At 43.4% G+C, this 17,104-nt stretch overlaps 1 protein-coding gene across 5 annotated transcripts in view; it reads left to right on the plus strand.

Moving 5' to 3' along the window:
• LRP1B (LDL receptor related protein 1B) overlaps window positions 1–17,104 on the plus strand; it is a 1,636,337-nt gene that overhangs the window by 870,131 nt on the left and 749,102 nt on the right. For all 5 annotated transcript variants that reach the window (XM_077273024.1, XM_077273022.1, XM_077273019.1 and 2 more), the window contains exons 13-14: window positions 10,360–10,579; window positions 12,699–12,888. In XM_077273024.1, the coding sequence (XP_077129139.1) occupies window positions 10,360–10,579; window positions 12,699–12,888 (410 nt within the window). The remainder of the gene's footprint in view (window positions 1–10,359; window positions 10,580–12,698; window positions 12,889–17,104) is intronic.

Below are 17,104 nucleotides of genomic sequence, written 5' to 3' on the forward strand. Positions count from 1 at the left end.
GCAACATGGCCGCCCTGACCAATCACAAGCCGGGACTTCACGTAACCAAGTAAAAGCGCGAAATTTAAACAAACAACGCTGCCGGTTCCCTCGCTGAGGTCCCGGCTGCGTCGGACAGGTGAGTATAGCGATATTTTTTATTTTAATTCTCTTTTTTACACATTATTACATTAATGTTGCGATACCCGATACCCGATATCACAAAAATATCGGATCTCGGTATCGGAAATTCCGATACAGCAAGTATCGGCCGATACCCGATACTTGCAGTATCGGAATGCTCAACACTATCGTTGATACGTTCAATGTACACATGTTGCTTCACATAGCCCCAAAAGTAAAAGTCTAAGGGCATCAGATCCAGGGATCGAGGTGGCCATGGCTTGACAGAACCCCTGCCTATCCACCTCCATGGACATGTTCATCGCTATAACGTCCGATAATGGGCTGCTGAACCTCCTCATGCCTACGTTGAGTACGAACGTGTGGCCTAATGCATGATAAGGTGATAGGCCCATTTTTTCTCACGGAGCGGTCTGTGACAGCAAACACGTTTCTTGACATGTTGGAATTGTATGCAATGCCACAATTTCCAGAAGGTGTCATCTTTCAACAAGACAGCGCTCCTCCACAATATGCCACCATTGTTCGTGAGTTTCTGGATAGAACATTCCCCTGGCGGTGGATAGGCAGGGGTTCTTTCAAGCCATGGCCACCACGATCCCCGGATCTGACGCCCTTAGACTTTTACTTTTGAGGTTATGTGAAGCAACATGTGTACATTGAACATATCAATGACATTAATCACTTAAACCAGAGAATCACAGACATTATTCACTCTGTTACACCAGTCGTCCTTACCCGTGTGTGGCAAGAACTTCAGTATCGTTTGGATGAGTGTAGGTCAACACATCGAACTGCACTGAATAGGAATTAAACTGGGAGAGTTTTTCTTTTATTTGGAGCAGATTTCACATTTCTATTGTTTTTTGTTGCTTTCCAGTGACTGGTCAAATGTGCACCATGACTTTACAGACACACTGTATTTTTGCACTTTTTTGGCCGTTTAGTTTGCTTTTGTTGGGGGTTGCAACTGCCTTTCTCTATCAGTGGGGGTCAGATTGCTTATTGCTTGCAGGCTCCCTAGTTTTGCTTCTTTATGGTTGGCGACTGCAAAGTAAGTGACAAGGCAGCGGGGAATAGTCAAAAGCAAGAGGGGATCAGAAGGGATGTGCTGAGGACACAGGCAGGTGGAGCATGGCCAAGTACCTCAAGTGAAGAGGTTGGTTAACAATCTAGTTGGACAAGACCAACAAGAATAAGAACCCAACACTACAAAAATAAATATGGCACCTGGAAAGATACATAGCAAAAACAAGATTAGGATAATTTTTCAGATGCTGTAGAGCTAATCCTTTTTTACTATATCCAACATTGTTACTATAATCCAGAGAAAGTATAAAATAAAAAATACCATTTATTGTCTTAAATATTTAATTTCCTGACTACGTCCTGTGATAGTCTTAAAGGCGGTGTCCCATAGAAAACATTTAGCACCCATCTAAAGGATCCCTATGAATCAAAAGGATATTTCTGCACCTCACGGGAACTCACTTCTATGCGTCTATGAAAGTGGTTGTGTTCATGTGTGACCACTAGAGATGTGGGAATTTTTCAAAAAATTTTATGGTTCGATTGGTCAATTGTGGTTGGAAAAAATTTGTCTGGCAGAATTGTAACACTCCAGGTGACCGGTTGTTACAGTGATATTGCCTTCCTTTCGGTGAGGGTAATATCATGCTTGGAGGCAAGAGGGATATTCTTCACCAGGTAAGGTACCCACACACAACAGATTCCAAATCCAGGCCAGAAGGGGGAGCTCAGGACCTGGATTCAGGGGAGCTTCCCCAGCTTGAGGTGTTCTGGTCTGGAGGAGGAGTTAGGCAGTTGGTGAGAGACAGTGGACAGAGGAGGAAGTCTGAAAACTGAAGGCAGACAGGGGAGCCGTACAGCCAGGATTTGAGTTGCAGCTCCAGGAAGGAAGGAGAACCCGATGGGTTGAATGTGGTGAAGCTACTGAGGGAAGGAGCAGAGGAGAGATAAACGGCTCAGAGGAGAACTGTGACCGGGCACCCTCAGAGCCAGAATGCAGAAGCCGGGCATCGGGAGCCTGAGGTCATGTCACTCTCCAGGACGCACAACAGAACCGAAGGGCTAAGAACTGTATGTGATTTGCCCACACCACACCAGAAGATGCAGCAGCACCTGAAGGGCCCGGATCATGATTGAGACCCTTTAAAATGGCTCAAGCTGCCCGCCATACAGGTACCTGTCCCAGGACAGGCGAAAGAAGGGGTACCTTCCAAGCAAGCTTTAGGCAGCAGGGACCTCACACACCAGCATTAGCAGGAAAGGCTCACGGATCTCAACTGGAAAAGGGATTCATCTATTGCCTCCAGACCGGCCGGACCACCGCGACACCTGTATCTGGTACCCTGGACTGAGATGGACTGCTACCATCAGTAAACCAAGTAAAGACTATCATATGGTGTCCTTTGTTGTTTATTGGCATACCCCATCATTGCCGCCTACACCTCAGGAGCCCTAGGGGCCCCACTTCACCTGTGGGAAGCGTCACCATCTAGCCACCTTACCATCACCGTGGAGGACCCCTTTAAGCGGCGTTGGTCCCTACTGACCGAAAACCACAGGTGGCGTCACGAGCAATAGACTTTATTTAAAATTCCCCTTAAAGACCTTTCCCTTTTAAATGAGTGCCCAGGGCCACGGACCAGGTCGTAGCCACAGTAACATCCCCTTTAAATGCGACCGGACCCGATACCGAGTACCCCAGGGCCCTGGCGGGCGACTCAGAATCAATTTGTCACGAATTGAAAGTGTTCCCTGAGAAAATATTTATCATGCTCTCCAAACCCAACTGGAAAATAAATAGAGGGGAGGGAAGGGTTTAAAAATGATTATACTCATCTGTACATGGTTATGCCATCCCTTGCCTTCTGCTGCAGCTCCACGATTGGCCCTACAGCCTACACTTCAGATCTTCCAACCTCTAGTCTTCGAGTCTTCCCACACTGACTTGACTTGGTCACATTGATTGCAGTGCAAATCAATGTGCCATCCACCATGACGGTGTGATGCCTAGTCATTGCTGGAAGAGGAAAGATCGGTGGTTAGAAGACTTGAAGAATGGAGGCTAGAAATCCTGAACAGAAGATTGCAGGATGGGTGGAAAGCTGTAGCAGCGGGCAGGTGAGCTGCAGACCGTTCCGTTCCCAGGGATATCAAGGGACTTCCTTCCTATGATCGGAGCATCAACGTTTGACTCTCAACGTTCATACATTTATCATCCATCGTATAGAAAAAGGGACAGATGGTATTTGTGGGATTTTTCTTTTGAGTATATTTCAATACTAAATGATTGTTTCTAACATTAAAAAAAATATGCATTACATATGTAAATTTCGACATGATAAATTTGCCCAGTACTATAAACAAGCCCAGCACACGGCATTAACACATCATTTACATGAAGGGTCAAATGACTCCGGTGTAAATGTAATTGTGAAGAGGGAAAATCTAATTATTATCCTGATTGATTTAATAGTTAATTATGTTGACATTGCTATTTTGAATAATTAATAACAAAGGTATGATTATTATGCAGAGCAGCCCCGTACAGCTCTTTACAAAGGACTATTCTGGGCACATGAAACATAGGGTTGTAATTCATATTTAAATGAGATACTCATAGAGGCATTTTACATTATGGGTGAATGTATTATAAATGGATTATGTATATATTACTTGCAAATCTCTTAGTAAATCCTGGCAACATGAAATTCTGTAATTCCTTCTAAAAACAGTACCCCACCTGTCCATGTATTGCAGCTCAGCTCCATTTACTTAAAGAATAACTAAACTCTTTTATTTTATTTTATTTTGTCCAGCATAGAAAGTTATGAAATTTTGCAAAACACTTTATTAGAGAATTTTTCTTACTTGCTGTAAAAAAATTGCATATAAGTGGCTACCAAGCCTAAAGTCTTCCTTAATACAGTATATTTGCCTTTCTTTGGTTCCATTGATATCAGAATGTGGAGTACAGCTGCTGGCAGTGACAGGGTCAGGTAAGCATCAGTGTCTCAGTAACCCTGGGAATATTCTGCTGCAGGAAATTATTTTAATGAGCAAAACACTTAGAGGAGGTGAGAGGTGCTGAGTGCTGACTGATCACTGCCATCATCGGTACTCCAAATGACTATGTTCTTATATACATGCACTAGATCACTGCTATCTCCTGTACTCCGAATGACTATGTTTTTATATACATGCACTAGATCACTGCTATCACCTGTACTCCAAATTACTATGTGCTTATATAAATGCACCTAAATGCAGTCAAATACATTAGACTGGGGAAACGCCAGAGTTTGTAAGACAAATCCCCTAATAAAGTGATTTCTAAAGTTTCATAAGTTTCCATGCTGGACAAAATTATTAAAAAAAATTAGTTACTCTTTATATAGAGCAGATCTGCAAAATTTACCTCATTAACTAAAGTTGGCATAACCCTTGGGGGCATCTCATGACACTAATATCCTGACACTTTTAGCTGTTCCAAAAGCTTCAGAACAGGGGTGGACATATCAACGATGCAACCGCTACAGCTTCACAGAGGCCCAAGAGCTAAGGGGACTACTTAAAGCACCAGTGCAGTAAATAGCTTATGTAACAAACATAAAAAAGGTGAATTCTGATAAAATGCTGCAAAAAACCCATATATAAGGTCCCTCTCCTCTCTGTGTCCAGTCGACCCCTGATTAAGAAAATTATAATATCGCAAAACAATAAAGTTATCTGATAAACATGACCAGAAAGAAAATATTCCTATTGAATATCCTTTGAAAAATAAACTTTTGGTGATTTATGTTTAGGTCAACAATTTTAAAAGCTGGATTTTTTTTTATAGTGACCATCATATCGGCTCCCATGTTAGAAAAGAAAAGTATGATGTGCATGTATCTTGAAAATGGTGAGATGTTAAAGCAAAACATATGTTAGAATATTACACAACTTTGCAATCATACAATGTTTAAAGCGTAACTAAACTGTAACGTACCGATAGCCCCTACTCAGTGGTGTTGATCGGTGAGGGTCTTAGGAAACCTTCACTAATTGCTAAAAGTAAGGGCCAGGAACGCTCAGCTTATACTAAGATTGTGCCCAGTAGGAAGTCTATGGATCTGCTCACACATTACTTGAATTTGAGGATAATCTTAGTGCTGCCTCTTAGTTTGAGAGACCAGAAAGAATCCCAATTCCTGGACTTCAACTCATCAATTAGTTAGGCCAGTTTCAGACAGCCGTATTTTCTCTCATGTGAGAGAATCGGACAATTATGCAAATGAAACTCTAATCGAGCTCTCATCAGAGTCTGATCAGAGTGTGATCATAGTGTGATCCTATTCTTTTGGATGAGTAGAAGACGGAGAACAAAATTTGTCCATCTTCTCCATTGGGTGATTGCAAGGATATCGGATTGCACTTAGATGTCATCCGAGAACAGTCCAATGTGTCCCACTAACTCATGGACTTGCATAACTGAGTGCGATCCGAATAATGGATCAAACGTGAACATGCTGTGATTTTTTTCCATGGACAGACTCTGCCCATGGAAAAAATCTGACGTGTGCACGGCTCCATAGAATAACATTGGTCTGAGTGCGATCCAATGGTTGGTTGTTTCGCACTTGGACGGAAAGTACAGTGGCGTGCACCTGGCCTAACATAATAGTAAAACTATGCACTAAATATGTATATAGAAATAGCATGTCCACTGGGGTCTTTTATAGTGCCCCATGGGTATTTCTCCTTGTGACATCCCAATACCAACTTTAAAGAGGAAGACTTCAATTAAATAGTTGTTCCTAAGGTTGTAAGTTATATTCCCTATGCATATGATAAGGTATTACCTACTCATTGCTCTAGCGATCATCTCTGGATAGGGGATAGCTTTCTTTCTTGGGAATAACCCTTTAATCCTCTCTTCATGCTACGGATGCTAAGAAAATGGGTTAGAATCAGACTCTATGACTTTCGTAAGTCTCGGACAATAAGACCAGCACAATGGCAGATTGATACAGATGATGATTTATGGCTGCCTCTCGTTTTCTTCCATCGTTTTCCCCTTCAATGTTTATTTCTATTATAATTTACAATAAAAACAATTTTTATTTTCTATTAACATTAATTCTAGAAACAACATGGGCAGAACGGCCGTACAAATCATGATTGCTATGAGAACATTCGGCGTTCCTCCCTGCTGGGTAATGATGGGACTGAGGAGATGTCCTACAGAGTATGGGAGGGTTCATTCAGGATTTGTCAATCGGACTCAGACATTTTCATTTCCTCCTCTGGCATGTTGGGAGGAGAGGCGCGGGGAACGGGAGCTCCTGTTGTTTAAAAAGCCAAAAACAAGCAAAGAACAAAGGACCTAACAGAGCGAACTGAGTTATGAGAGCAAAATGTTCTGTAATTATCAATCAGTTATAACCAGAGGAAAAAAGGGAGGAAAACAGCTCCATACAGTAGAAGAAACAAAGTCATGGGAACCAATAGACAGACATGGATCTGGGAAAATGTGCGACCTACACTCAATAATCTCCATTGTGATTTAGCAGCTTTTCTATTGACTGTCACCAGATTCACCAGATTTTACTATGCAACCTCAATATGTTATCAGTCCTGATACGTTTGGTGTACTTACTCAAAAAATACTCGAAAAAATGGTTGTGTAATACTTCTTTCACATGAATATTACAGTTAGCACAGCTAGAGCTGGACTAATAAAAATGTTCCTTTTAATATTACTTTAGTGGAGAGATCACGGTGCATGGGATGCACTTGATGGTGTAAATTGAAGATTTTTTAATTATACCAACGCGTTTTGGCCTTACTCAAAGTTAAAAAACACACGTGTGGCTTCTCACCTTTAAAAAAGTGCCAGTCTGGCGACGAAAAGCGTCGGTGTAGTAAAAACCTTAATTTTATACCATTGACTATTCTTCGAGCGCAGCCCAGGTACCATCATATCTCCACTAAAGTGCATTGCTATTTGGAAGAATGTTTCCTCCAGTCACAGGCAGGGCTGCAGTCCTGGATTCTAAGCAGGGGCGGAACTACCGGGGTCGCAGAGGTCGCGGCTGCACCAGGGCCCGGGCCCAAAAGAGGGCCCGGTGCCGCCGCGACCTCTGCGACCTCGGTAGTCCGCCGTGGGCGCAGCTTACCGGGCCGCCGCCAGGATGAATTGCAGGCTGAGCGGCCGGTCACTCATGCCTGGTCTCAGCTAAGCTCAGCTTAGCTCAGCTGTAGCGCGTCCTGAGTGAGCGGTCATGTGGTACCGCTCATTAAGGCTCATGAATATGCGCATATTCATGAGCCTTAATGAGAGCGGTATCACGTGACCGCTCACGCAGGAAGCAGGAGCTGCGAGCCTGCGCCTGTGCGCCGGGAGTCGGGACAGAGAGCCGGAGGGATGTCGCCGTCGGCGCGCCCGCTTGGTGTGAGACTGTCAGCTGACAGGTGAGTATGACAGAGGACAGGGGGGATTGAAGGAGGACGGTAAGCCGCCCGTGCCATGGGAGAAGGAGCGGGGAGCGGAGGGGGGTGGTGGAGTGATGAGCCATGCATGGGGGGGGAGAGTGATGAGCCATGCATGGGGGGGGTAGTGGGGAGTGATGAGCCATGCATAGGGGGAATATGAGTCATGCATACAAGAGGTGGGGGGGATATGAGCCATGCATACAGGGGGCGGGGGGTGGGGGTGGATATGAGCCATGCATACAGGGGGGGAATTATGAGCCATGCATACAGGAGGTGGGGGGGAAATGAGCCATGCATATGGGGATATGAGCCATGCATACGGGGGGGGGGGAATTATGAGCCATGCATACGCGGGGGGATATGAGCCATGCATACAAGATGGGAGGGGGTCATTATACACTATTGAGCATCATATGGGGTCATTATACAGTATGGAGCATCATGTGGGGTCATTATACAGTATGGAGCATCATTTGTGGCCAATATACAGTATGGAGCATCATGTGCGGTCATTATACAGTATGGAGCATCATGTGCGGTCATTATACAGTATGGAGCATCATGTGCGGTCATTATACAGTGTGGAGCATCATGTGCGGTCATTATACAGTATGGAGCATCATGTGCGGTCATTATACAGTATGGAGCATCATGTGCGGTCATTATACAGTGTGGAGCATCATGTGCGGTCATTATACAGTGTATGGAGCATCATGTGCGGTCATTATACAGTATGGACTAGGGCAGCAGAAACTCTAAATACGGCCCTGACTGTGGGGGCAGGCCGTGCGGCGTCACGTTCCTCGGCTCCTCCTCCTCCTTTTCGCGGGGCTGCCAGGCGCGCGCGCGCTGCCTGGGGGACTTCGAGCGGTGAAGGTACGTGCAGCAACATGTGGGACATGTGGGGGGTGCGACATGTGGGTGCGCCATGCTCTTCCCAGGTCCCGGGCTGCCTGGCGATGCCGATCGCCGGGCCCAGGTATGTCCGGGCGGCAGGAGCCGGTGCCATTATCGTTTAGCTGGGGGGGGGTGCCCTGCATAGTGCTATTGGTCAGCTAGGGGGGGGGTGTTTTTTTTGCAATAGATATTTACTTCTTAGTTTAACATTGTATGCGTGTGTCTGTATATCATTTTTTTTTTTTTTTTTTGGGGGGGGGGGCCCCATTCAAAAGTTCGCACCGGGGCCCGCAGGACTGTTGTTACGCCCCTGATTCTAAGGCTTTTATTGGTGTTGTGCCCATACACAACTCCCCCAGGTGAGCACTGCCATCACTGTCACCCTCTAATTTTTCTTGCTGTATTGCGCTTTTGTGCAGTTCTGTTCCAGCGAGACCTCAGTATTTTATTATTGCGACTGTACAGGCAACCGAACGTAGATTTTGAATGTAAGAACACCAGTCTCATCAGGTGTAAGAAGTCTCTTTAATGATGTATACAGTTTATATTGTGAAATACATTGCAAACTACTGACAATATAGGTGAAACATAAAGAGATGGTCTCCATAAGGACATCATAGAGGAGGGGTCTTCTCCTTGGGACCATACTATGAGCCAGATCAGAGAGTCATTCTATAAGAGCAATTCTAAAATTGAGCATCCGTAGATCTTAATGATTATCTTGTTTGGATACAGCAGGCGCAAAATGAATGTTCATTGTTCTGCCCCTCTTCTACAAATGTAAATGAGCATCATTTTACTTAGATATGCAGTGATAACGGTATAGCCCCTCCACCAAAGGTTTCTGATATTGCAATTCTGGGCCTATCACTGCTCTCCTTAAAGAGAACCTGTCAGCAGGATTTTCCAAAGTAAACTACAGGCATTGTCAGGTTGGCGCTGTCACATTGATTAAAATGACACCTGGGATGAAGAAACCTGTCCTGTGGTTCTTGTGTAATCAGTGTTAGAAGTTTTCAGTTAATGATGATTTGCCAGGGCTCCAGGGCAGGACTGTAGGCAGAGTCTTATCTTCTTCTAGGCCAGAGAAATCAAGGAAAAACCTACCCACATTCTGACCCCAAGCACAAACATGCTCCTCATCATAGAGACAGAGAGAGATTGATTGTTTGTGCATCAGGGTGGCCTGTGGGCAGGTCTTTCCATGGTTTCTCTGGCTTAGAGCAGGAAGATAAGACTCTGCTTATAGTCCCGCCCCGGAGCATGGGAATCTCATTTACTGGAAACTTCTAACACTGATTACACAAGAACCACAAGATGGATTTCTTCATCCCAGGTATCATTTTAAACAGCGTAACAACGTCAACCTGACAATTCCTGTAGTTTACTTAGCAAAATCTTCCTGACAGGTTCACTTTAACAAAATCATCTACTTTCCATGGGTGCTGAAAGTTGCACATCCAGTTATCAGCTTATGCCAGTTTTCAGACACAGACAGCAGAGGGCCCATGAGCTAGAACAGTACATGGGCTCCTTTTTCATCAACTACTTCCTATAGATCACCATTTTGTAGATACATAGTTTACTTGCATGGTATTTCTGTCTCCTAATCTCATGTCTCCATCATTGACTGTTCTCATGAATTTCTGAGAGGTACTGATCATTTTTCCCAGAGCCTAAAAATGTGGACTTGGACTCTAGTGAATATTTTTATGTTTCTGTTACCATAGTAAGGAAATGTAATCTGCACTCTATGTGAAAACCATATATTACATATTGTATGATGGATAGTAAAAGTTAGACATTTTAATCTAAGAGGGTCTCTCACTTTTACAGCTGGATGTATTGGACAGACTGGGAGGAAGACGTGGTTGACGACAGTGTGGGACGCATAGAGAAATCCTGGATGAGTGGTTTTAATAGACAGGTTTTTGTCACCACTAAGATGCTGTGGCCCAATGGATTATCTCTGGACTATGAGAACAAGTTGCTGTACTGGTGTGATGCGTACTATGACCACATAGAGCAGATATTCCTCAACGGGACCAATAGAAAGGTAAATCAGATGAAATTATTAAGGTCATCCTTGTTTAGTGTGTAGGGTTTATTTTCATATATTGATCCTACCAGTATTTCCCTTGATTGTGTTATAAATCTTTCAGAACCACTCTCCCTATCACTCATCTTATCATGGCCAATCGCAATGTTTTACTGATGTCAGATCAGTAAAATACATTGTCATAAAAAAAACCTTATACCAAAAATAAAGCTCCAGATACAGTAGATGTCATAGAGGTAAATAATAAAAAGCTGGCTGCTTGTTGTCATTACTAGGGGGAGCTTACTTAATTTTTTAGTACACCATTTTTCCATTATGCTGCTGCTTTATAGCTCCCGCTGGTGGACGCTTCCAACAGCCTGGATTTTTTCATTGACATACAAGTGCTTCTCACAAAATTAGAATATCATCAAAAAGTCAATTTTTTTCAGTTCTTCAATACAAAAACTGAATCTCATATATAGAGTCATTACAAACAGAGTGATCTATTGCAAGTGTTTATTTCTGTTAATGTTGATGATTATGGCTTACAGTCAATGAAAACCCAAAAGTCATTATCTCGGTAAATTAGAATACTTTATAACACTTGCTTGAAAAATTATTTTAAAATCCGAAATGTTGGTTTACTGAAATGTGTGATCAGTAAATGCGCTCAATACTTGGTCGGGCTCCTTTGGCATTAATTACTGCATCAATGCGGTGTGGCATGGAGGCGATCAGCCTGTGGCACTGCTGAGGGGTTATAGAAGCCCAGGTTGCTTCAGCTCATCTGCATTGTTGGATCTGGTGTCTCTCATCTTCCTCTTGGCAGTGCCCTATAGATGCTCTATGGAGTTAAGGTCAGGCGAGTTTTCTGAATTAAGTGCATCTTTCAGATGCCATGTGCAACCGCAAGGGAATGCAGTCTGTTTTTAGAGTAATTTATGACTCTTGACCATGCCACCTTGCTGTGAAGCTCTGCCCATTTTTCAAAAAAATTGTCAGAGCTGGTGGACACTTGCATATAAATGGCAAAAGTTACTAAAATGTTGTGACATTTGAAACAGATTTCTGCCAAAATCCTGCCAAAATATTTTCATGAATCAGTGGGATATCTGTTTCTTCAGTGTTTTATTTCTTTTTTACCTTTATTACTAGGGCTAAACTGGAAGCTGTGATATCGTCTCATTAATTAGATTCACTTTAAAATGGCTGCTGCATTCCTTGCCTCTTCTTTTATACAGGCTGTAATAATCCCTTATATTATATATAATGTGATTTGATATCTGTAATGTATTGTTTAGCCCACCCATCCACACCCAACGTCATGGTGAGTCTTCTCTGGCTAATACAGTCTGTGTAAAATGCCAACAGACTGTCACGAAAGATAAATCGAATTCCTAAAAATGTATCACAGATTTGATTCACATCACATCAATTCACTCATTTTTAGCTGAATGTGAAAACCCTTGGTCACCACTTCCCTCTGCCGAAAGTGATTTACCATAGGGGTTAAATGCATGTGCCCACCAGAAAGGAAACTCCGTGACTGTTGGGAGAACTGGGCATCGCCTGTAGAACATTGGCAAGGGAACAATAGGAGCTCTGATTTAAAACCGTCCTCGGACCATGACTGTTGGATGTATGTAACCTCCTAAGGGAAAGTGTAGACAATTGTCGATCTGAGTATGATCCAACAAAATATTTGATTGCGTTTGAACCAATCTTAAGGTATGGGGCCATGCTTATGTTTGACTTTTTTCCTTGAGTTGAACCAATCTGGGAAAAAAATCCCTGCATGCCTGAGTTTGATATGATATTCTGATGAAATCGGAGTGCAGTCCGAATTCCATCAACTGACACAATGGAGAAGATGGAGACTTTTTTTTGTCCATCATCTCCTTATCCATAAGAGTTGGATCACACTATGCTCACTCTCTGATCAGAGTTCAGTGATTCGCATAATTGACCCGATTCTTTCAGATGAAAGAATATTCTGTTGTGTGACTCTACTAATATTATTTTTATTGTATCTGAATACATATATACAAATGAGTACAAAATACCATTATATAACGGAACCGCCATCATCATATACACTTGTTATTATCTATCACTTGATGTTGTATTTTTTCAGGTAGTCGGTAGTGGGAAAGAGTTAAATCATCCTTTCGGACTCTCCCACCATGGCCATTACGTCTTCTGGACAGACTATATGAATGGTTACATATTTCAGCTAAACTTGAAAACGAATAATATCACCCTCCTGAGACAAGAGAGGCCTCCGCTGTTCGGACTCCAGATATACGACCCCAGGAAACAGCAAGGTAAAATGAACAATCCTACAAGTAATGAATACAATCCGCATTAAGCGAGACGACTTTATTTTATACCTTGTTACTGTAACCATTTTCTTGGTAATTGAGGATGTAAGCGCAGGCAAGTCCAATTACAATGTCATTTGTGGATCTGTATTATCTGCGGTTTTGAATTATCTTCCCGAAGGTTCTTCACAAATACAACTTCAATTTAATTCATTTCCTGGAATTTTCTGAATTTAGAAAAAAAACCTGACATTTTCAGACAGAAAGACAACAAAGGACTCATGTAACTCAGAAGTGACTGTATATCAATAATCTGAATACATTATGCTGCAACAAGAACGTGCCTGATAGACTGCAGCGAGCGGACATCATGAGATCAAGATTAAAAGGAGTGGGCAGGTGGGATGGAATTAGAATATGCACACTTTAAAGGGGTTGTTCGCCTTTTGGGACATTTTTGTGCCTTAAATGCATGTATTTTGGGGCTTTACATATATATTTTTTTGCATTTAGGTTTCATTAAGAATTATGCAGCATTTAACTTTTACAAGGTTTTTGTTTCCTTGCACATTCAACTTGACCGATATCATCTGTGAGCAAAAATCAGCTCTGGGAAGCTCAAGTAAAGAAAGAGTAATATTTGGTCAGTATTTCACAGCAGTATTTGTAAGCCAAAACCAGGAGTGGATGATCAATGTAGAAGTGGTGACACCCAAATGCAAAAATGATGGCTAGCCCCAAATACATGCATTTATGTAAAAAGAAAATCCCCAAATTTGGACATTTAAGGAGATATCACTTGTTTTCCAACTATGCAAATTATCAGGAGACATGGCAGCAAAGGGATGCTACCAAGTCAATGGTGCTGACTCAGATGAGCAGTAATACATTCTACTGGACAACAGATGAGTTGTTTTTTTACTTTGTTGGGTAGGACACTAATTTTAAAACATTTACATTATTTCCTGGATAAACTTTTCCCTCCTTATTTCCATAGATCCATAGATGTATCTCTGATGCTGCCTCTATCTTTGGTGATGTCATAACTACAGTGCACATAACTACTGCAGTCAATCACTTGGGCCAAGCAACTCATGCTATGAATGCAAGCATCGCCTATGAGCCCATTGATTGCCTACAGTGGTCCATGTAAAGAGGAGTGAACCCGAACTGTAAAGTCTGGGGTTCGTACTGGACACCTAATGTCCGATGCCGAACTACGAACATTGACTTTTCATGTAAGTCTGTTCTACAGTTCTGGAGTTCTGGATGGGAGAGAAATAAATAAAAAGAGGAGAGAAAAATAGATATTTTCCAGCTACAAAGTTCGGGTCCCCATTGATTTTTATGGGGTTTGAGTTCAGGTTCAAGTTTGTGTACAGTTCGAACCCGATGAACCATAATTTCCACAAGTTCGTTCATTCCTACTCACATGTGCCGTACTCACTGACATCACTGCTTCAACCTGTTAGCAAAGACCGAAGTAGTAGCCGAGTGGAAGTGCTGGACCGGGCCTACAAAAGAAGAAGAAAAATAGTGGCACTCATTGATGAATACAAATCCTATTTAGGCTAAGGTCACAAAACCGATTTTCTCTCTGAAAAAAATAGGGTTGATTTTGTTAATCACACTCTGATCAGACTCTGCTCAGAGTTAGTTCAACGTATGATCCAATTTTGAAGGATGTGGAGAAAAAAATGTTTCTCCATTTTCTACATTCAGTGTGTCCATAAAAATCTCCCGAGTGCTGTCCGATGTTTTCCATAGATCGATAGACATGAATGGCCAAGTGTGATCTGATAATTGGAGGCAACTCGCGCATGCTGTGATTATTTCCTTGGACCAAATCAGTACGAAGAAAAAAAATTGGACATGTGCACGGCCCCATAGAATAACATGAGGACGAGTGTTAAGGCCCCGTCTCACATAGCGAGATCGCTAGCGAGATCGCTGCTGAGTCACAAGTTTTGTGACGCAACAGCGACCTCCATAGCGATCTCGCTATGTGTGACACGTACCAGCGATCAGGCCCCTGCTGTGAGATCGCTGGTCGTGTCGGAATGGCCTGGACCTTTTTTTGGTCGTTGAGGCCCCGCTGACATCGCTGAATCGGTGTGTGTGACACCGATCCAGCGATGTCTTCACTGGTAACCAGGGTAAACATCGGGTTACTAAGCGCAGGGCCGCGCTTAGTAACCCGATATTTACCCTGGTTACCAGCGTAAATGTAAAAAAAAACAAACAGTACATACTCGCCTTTCGGTGTCCAGGTCCCTTGCCGTCTGCTTCCTGCTCTCACTGACTGCCGGCCGTACAGTGAGAAGTGAGAGCACAGCAGTGACGTCACCGCTGCGCTCTGCTCTCACTGTACGGCCGGATCTCAGTCAGAGCAGGAAGCAGACGGCAAGGGACCTGGACACCGAAAGGCGAGTATGTACTGTTTGGTTTTTTTTACATTTACGCTGGTAAGCAGGGTAAACATTGGGTTACTAAGCGCGGCCCTGCGCTTAGTAACCCGATGTTTACCCTGGTTACCCGGGTGCTGCAGGGGGACTTCGGCATCATTGAAGACAGTTTCAACGATGCCGAAGTCGTTCCCCTGATCGTTGGTCGCTGGAGAGAGCGGTCTGTGTGACAGCTCCCCAGCGACCACACAGCGACTTACCAACGATCACGGCCAGGTCGTATCGCTGGTCGTGATCGTTGGTAAATCGCTTAGTGAGACGGGGCCATTCGTCAAAACCATGTATAACTCTCGTCCAGTATTATAGTCATGTGAAAGAGTCCTTATTGTAATGCATCAAGAATGAGGAGAGTAGTGCAGACACATCCAGGATGATGGATGTTTCACATAAGATGCGATGAAAGAGTAAATGGTTCATAGGAACAATCATAAACCCAATCATCAACTTGATCATTAATCCATGTGATGGGGCCGGTGAAGATCTAAATTTTTGGGTTGTAATAATTACCTAGGCAGGTTAAGAATGCAACAGTTTTTTATTCCTTACTTCCACAGTCTTACAGCAATTATGGGTAGATGGCCACAATGCAATACCCCCAGCCCACAAGTTCTCAACGAGTGGCAGGTAGTTCTACTGCTTCCATATCAGTCAAAACCCACTGTTTCCCATCATTTGGTTGTCCCACAACTTTTGTATCTACTGCCAGTGTAGTCTGTAGTCACAGTCTATGCTGCCCCAGACAACAGATACCACGACCATAGCATGTGTATTAAGCTCCAGCCGGCGTCAATATATAGGACAGTTCCAGCAAGTACTAAAGATGGTGTAAATATAACAGTCTCATCCTTCCGCTGGCTCACCAAGGATTAGAACCTGTGCAACTTTGGGGCATCCAGGGCCCACTACCCCAACCAGTAGCACCCCACTTTAAGCTTAGGAGGCTGACTGAGCACAGTCAGGGATATCACCAGGTGACCAGATTGTCCCAACTTGGGTTCAGTGATGGTCATTGGAGCAGATTTGTATTCCACCAGATGGATCCATGGTTCCTTTGCACTGTTCCTGAAGAGTCTCTCTGCAGAGGGAGCTAGAGATTTTATACCCACAGCTCCCATTCAGGATATTTTTCCACAGGAGTGAGGGAAGATGAGTGGAGGTAATCTTTCATTGTTCAATTGTTCAGTTAATCTGTAAATTCATCATACATTGAGTAGATTAGTAAAGTACAGTGGGCTGATGCAATATGTAATCAGCAGGAATTCACAAATTAACATACAACAAGAGTCAACTTACAGGCTCCTATGAAACAATGGCTCAATTGAGCCCTCTGAGACACTAAAGGTACCTTCACACTAAACAACTTTACAACGAGAACGACAATGATCCGTGACGTTGCAGCGTCCTGGTTAGCGATCTCGTTGTGTTTGACACGCAGCAGCGATCTGGATCCCGCTGTGATATCGCTGGTTGGAGCTAGAAGTCCAGAACTTTATTTGGTCGTCAGGTCGGCGTGTATCGTCGTGTTTGACAGCAAAAGCAACGATGCCAGCAATGTTTCTTCATGGAGCGAACTGGAGCGAACAACCAGCGAGAACGATAAGTACGTCACTGGATCGCTCCTGCATCGTTCTGCTGTTGCCGGTGTCTGACGTCTCCTAGCAACCTAAACAGCGACGCTGCAGCGATCGGCTCATTGTCTATATCGCTGCAGCGTCGCTTAATGTGATGGTGCCTTAACAAGAGTAATGGAATGA

The sequence above is a fragment of the Ranitomeya variabilis genome, chromosome 7 (assembly GCF_051348905.1).
Source record: "Ranitomeya variabilis isolate aRanVar5 chromosome 7, aRanVar5.hap1, whole genome shotgun sequence".
Classification (NCBI taxonomy): domain Eukaryota; kingdom Metazoa; phylum Chordata; class Amphibia; order Anura; family Dendrobatidae; genus Ranitomeya; species Ranitomeya variabilis.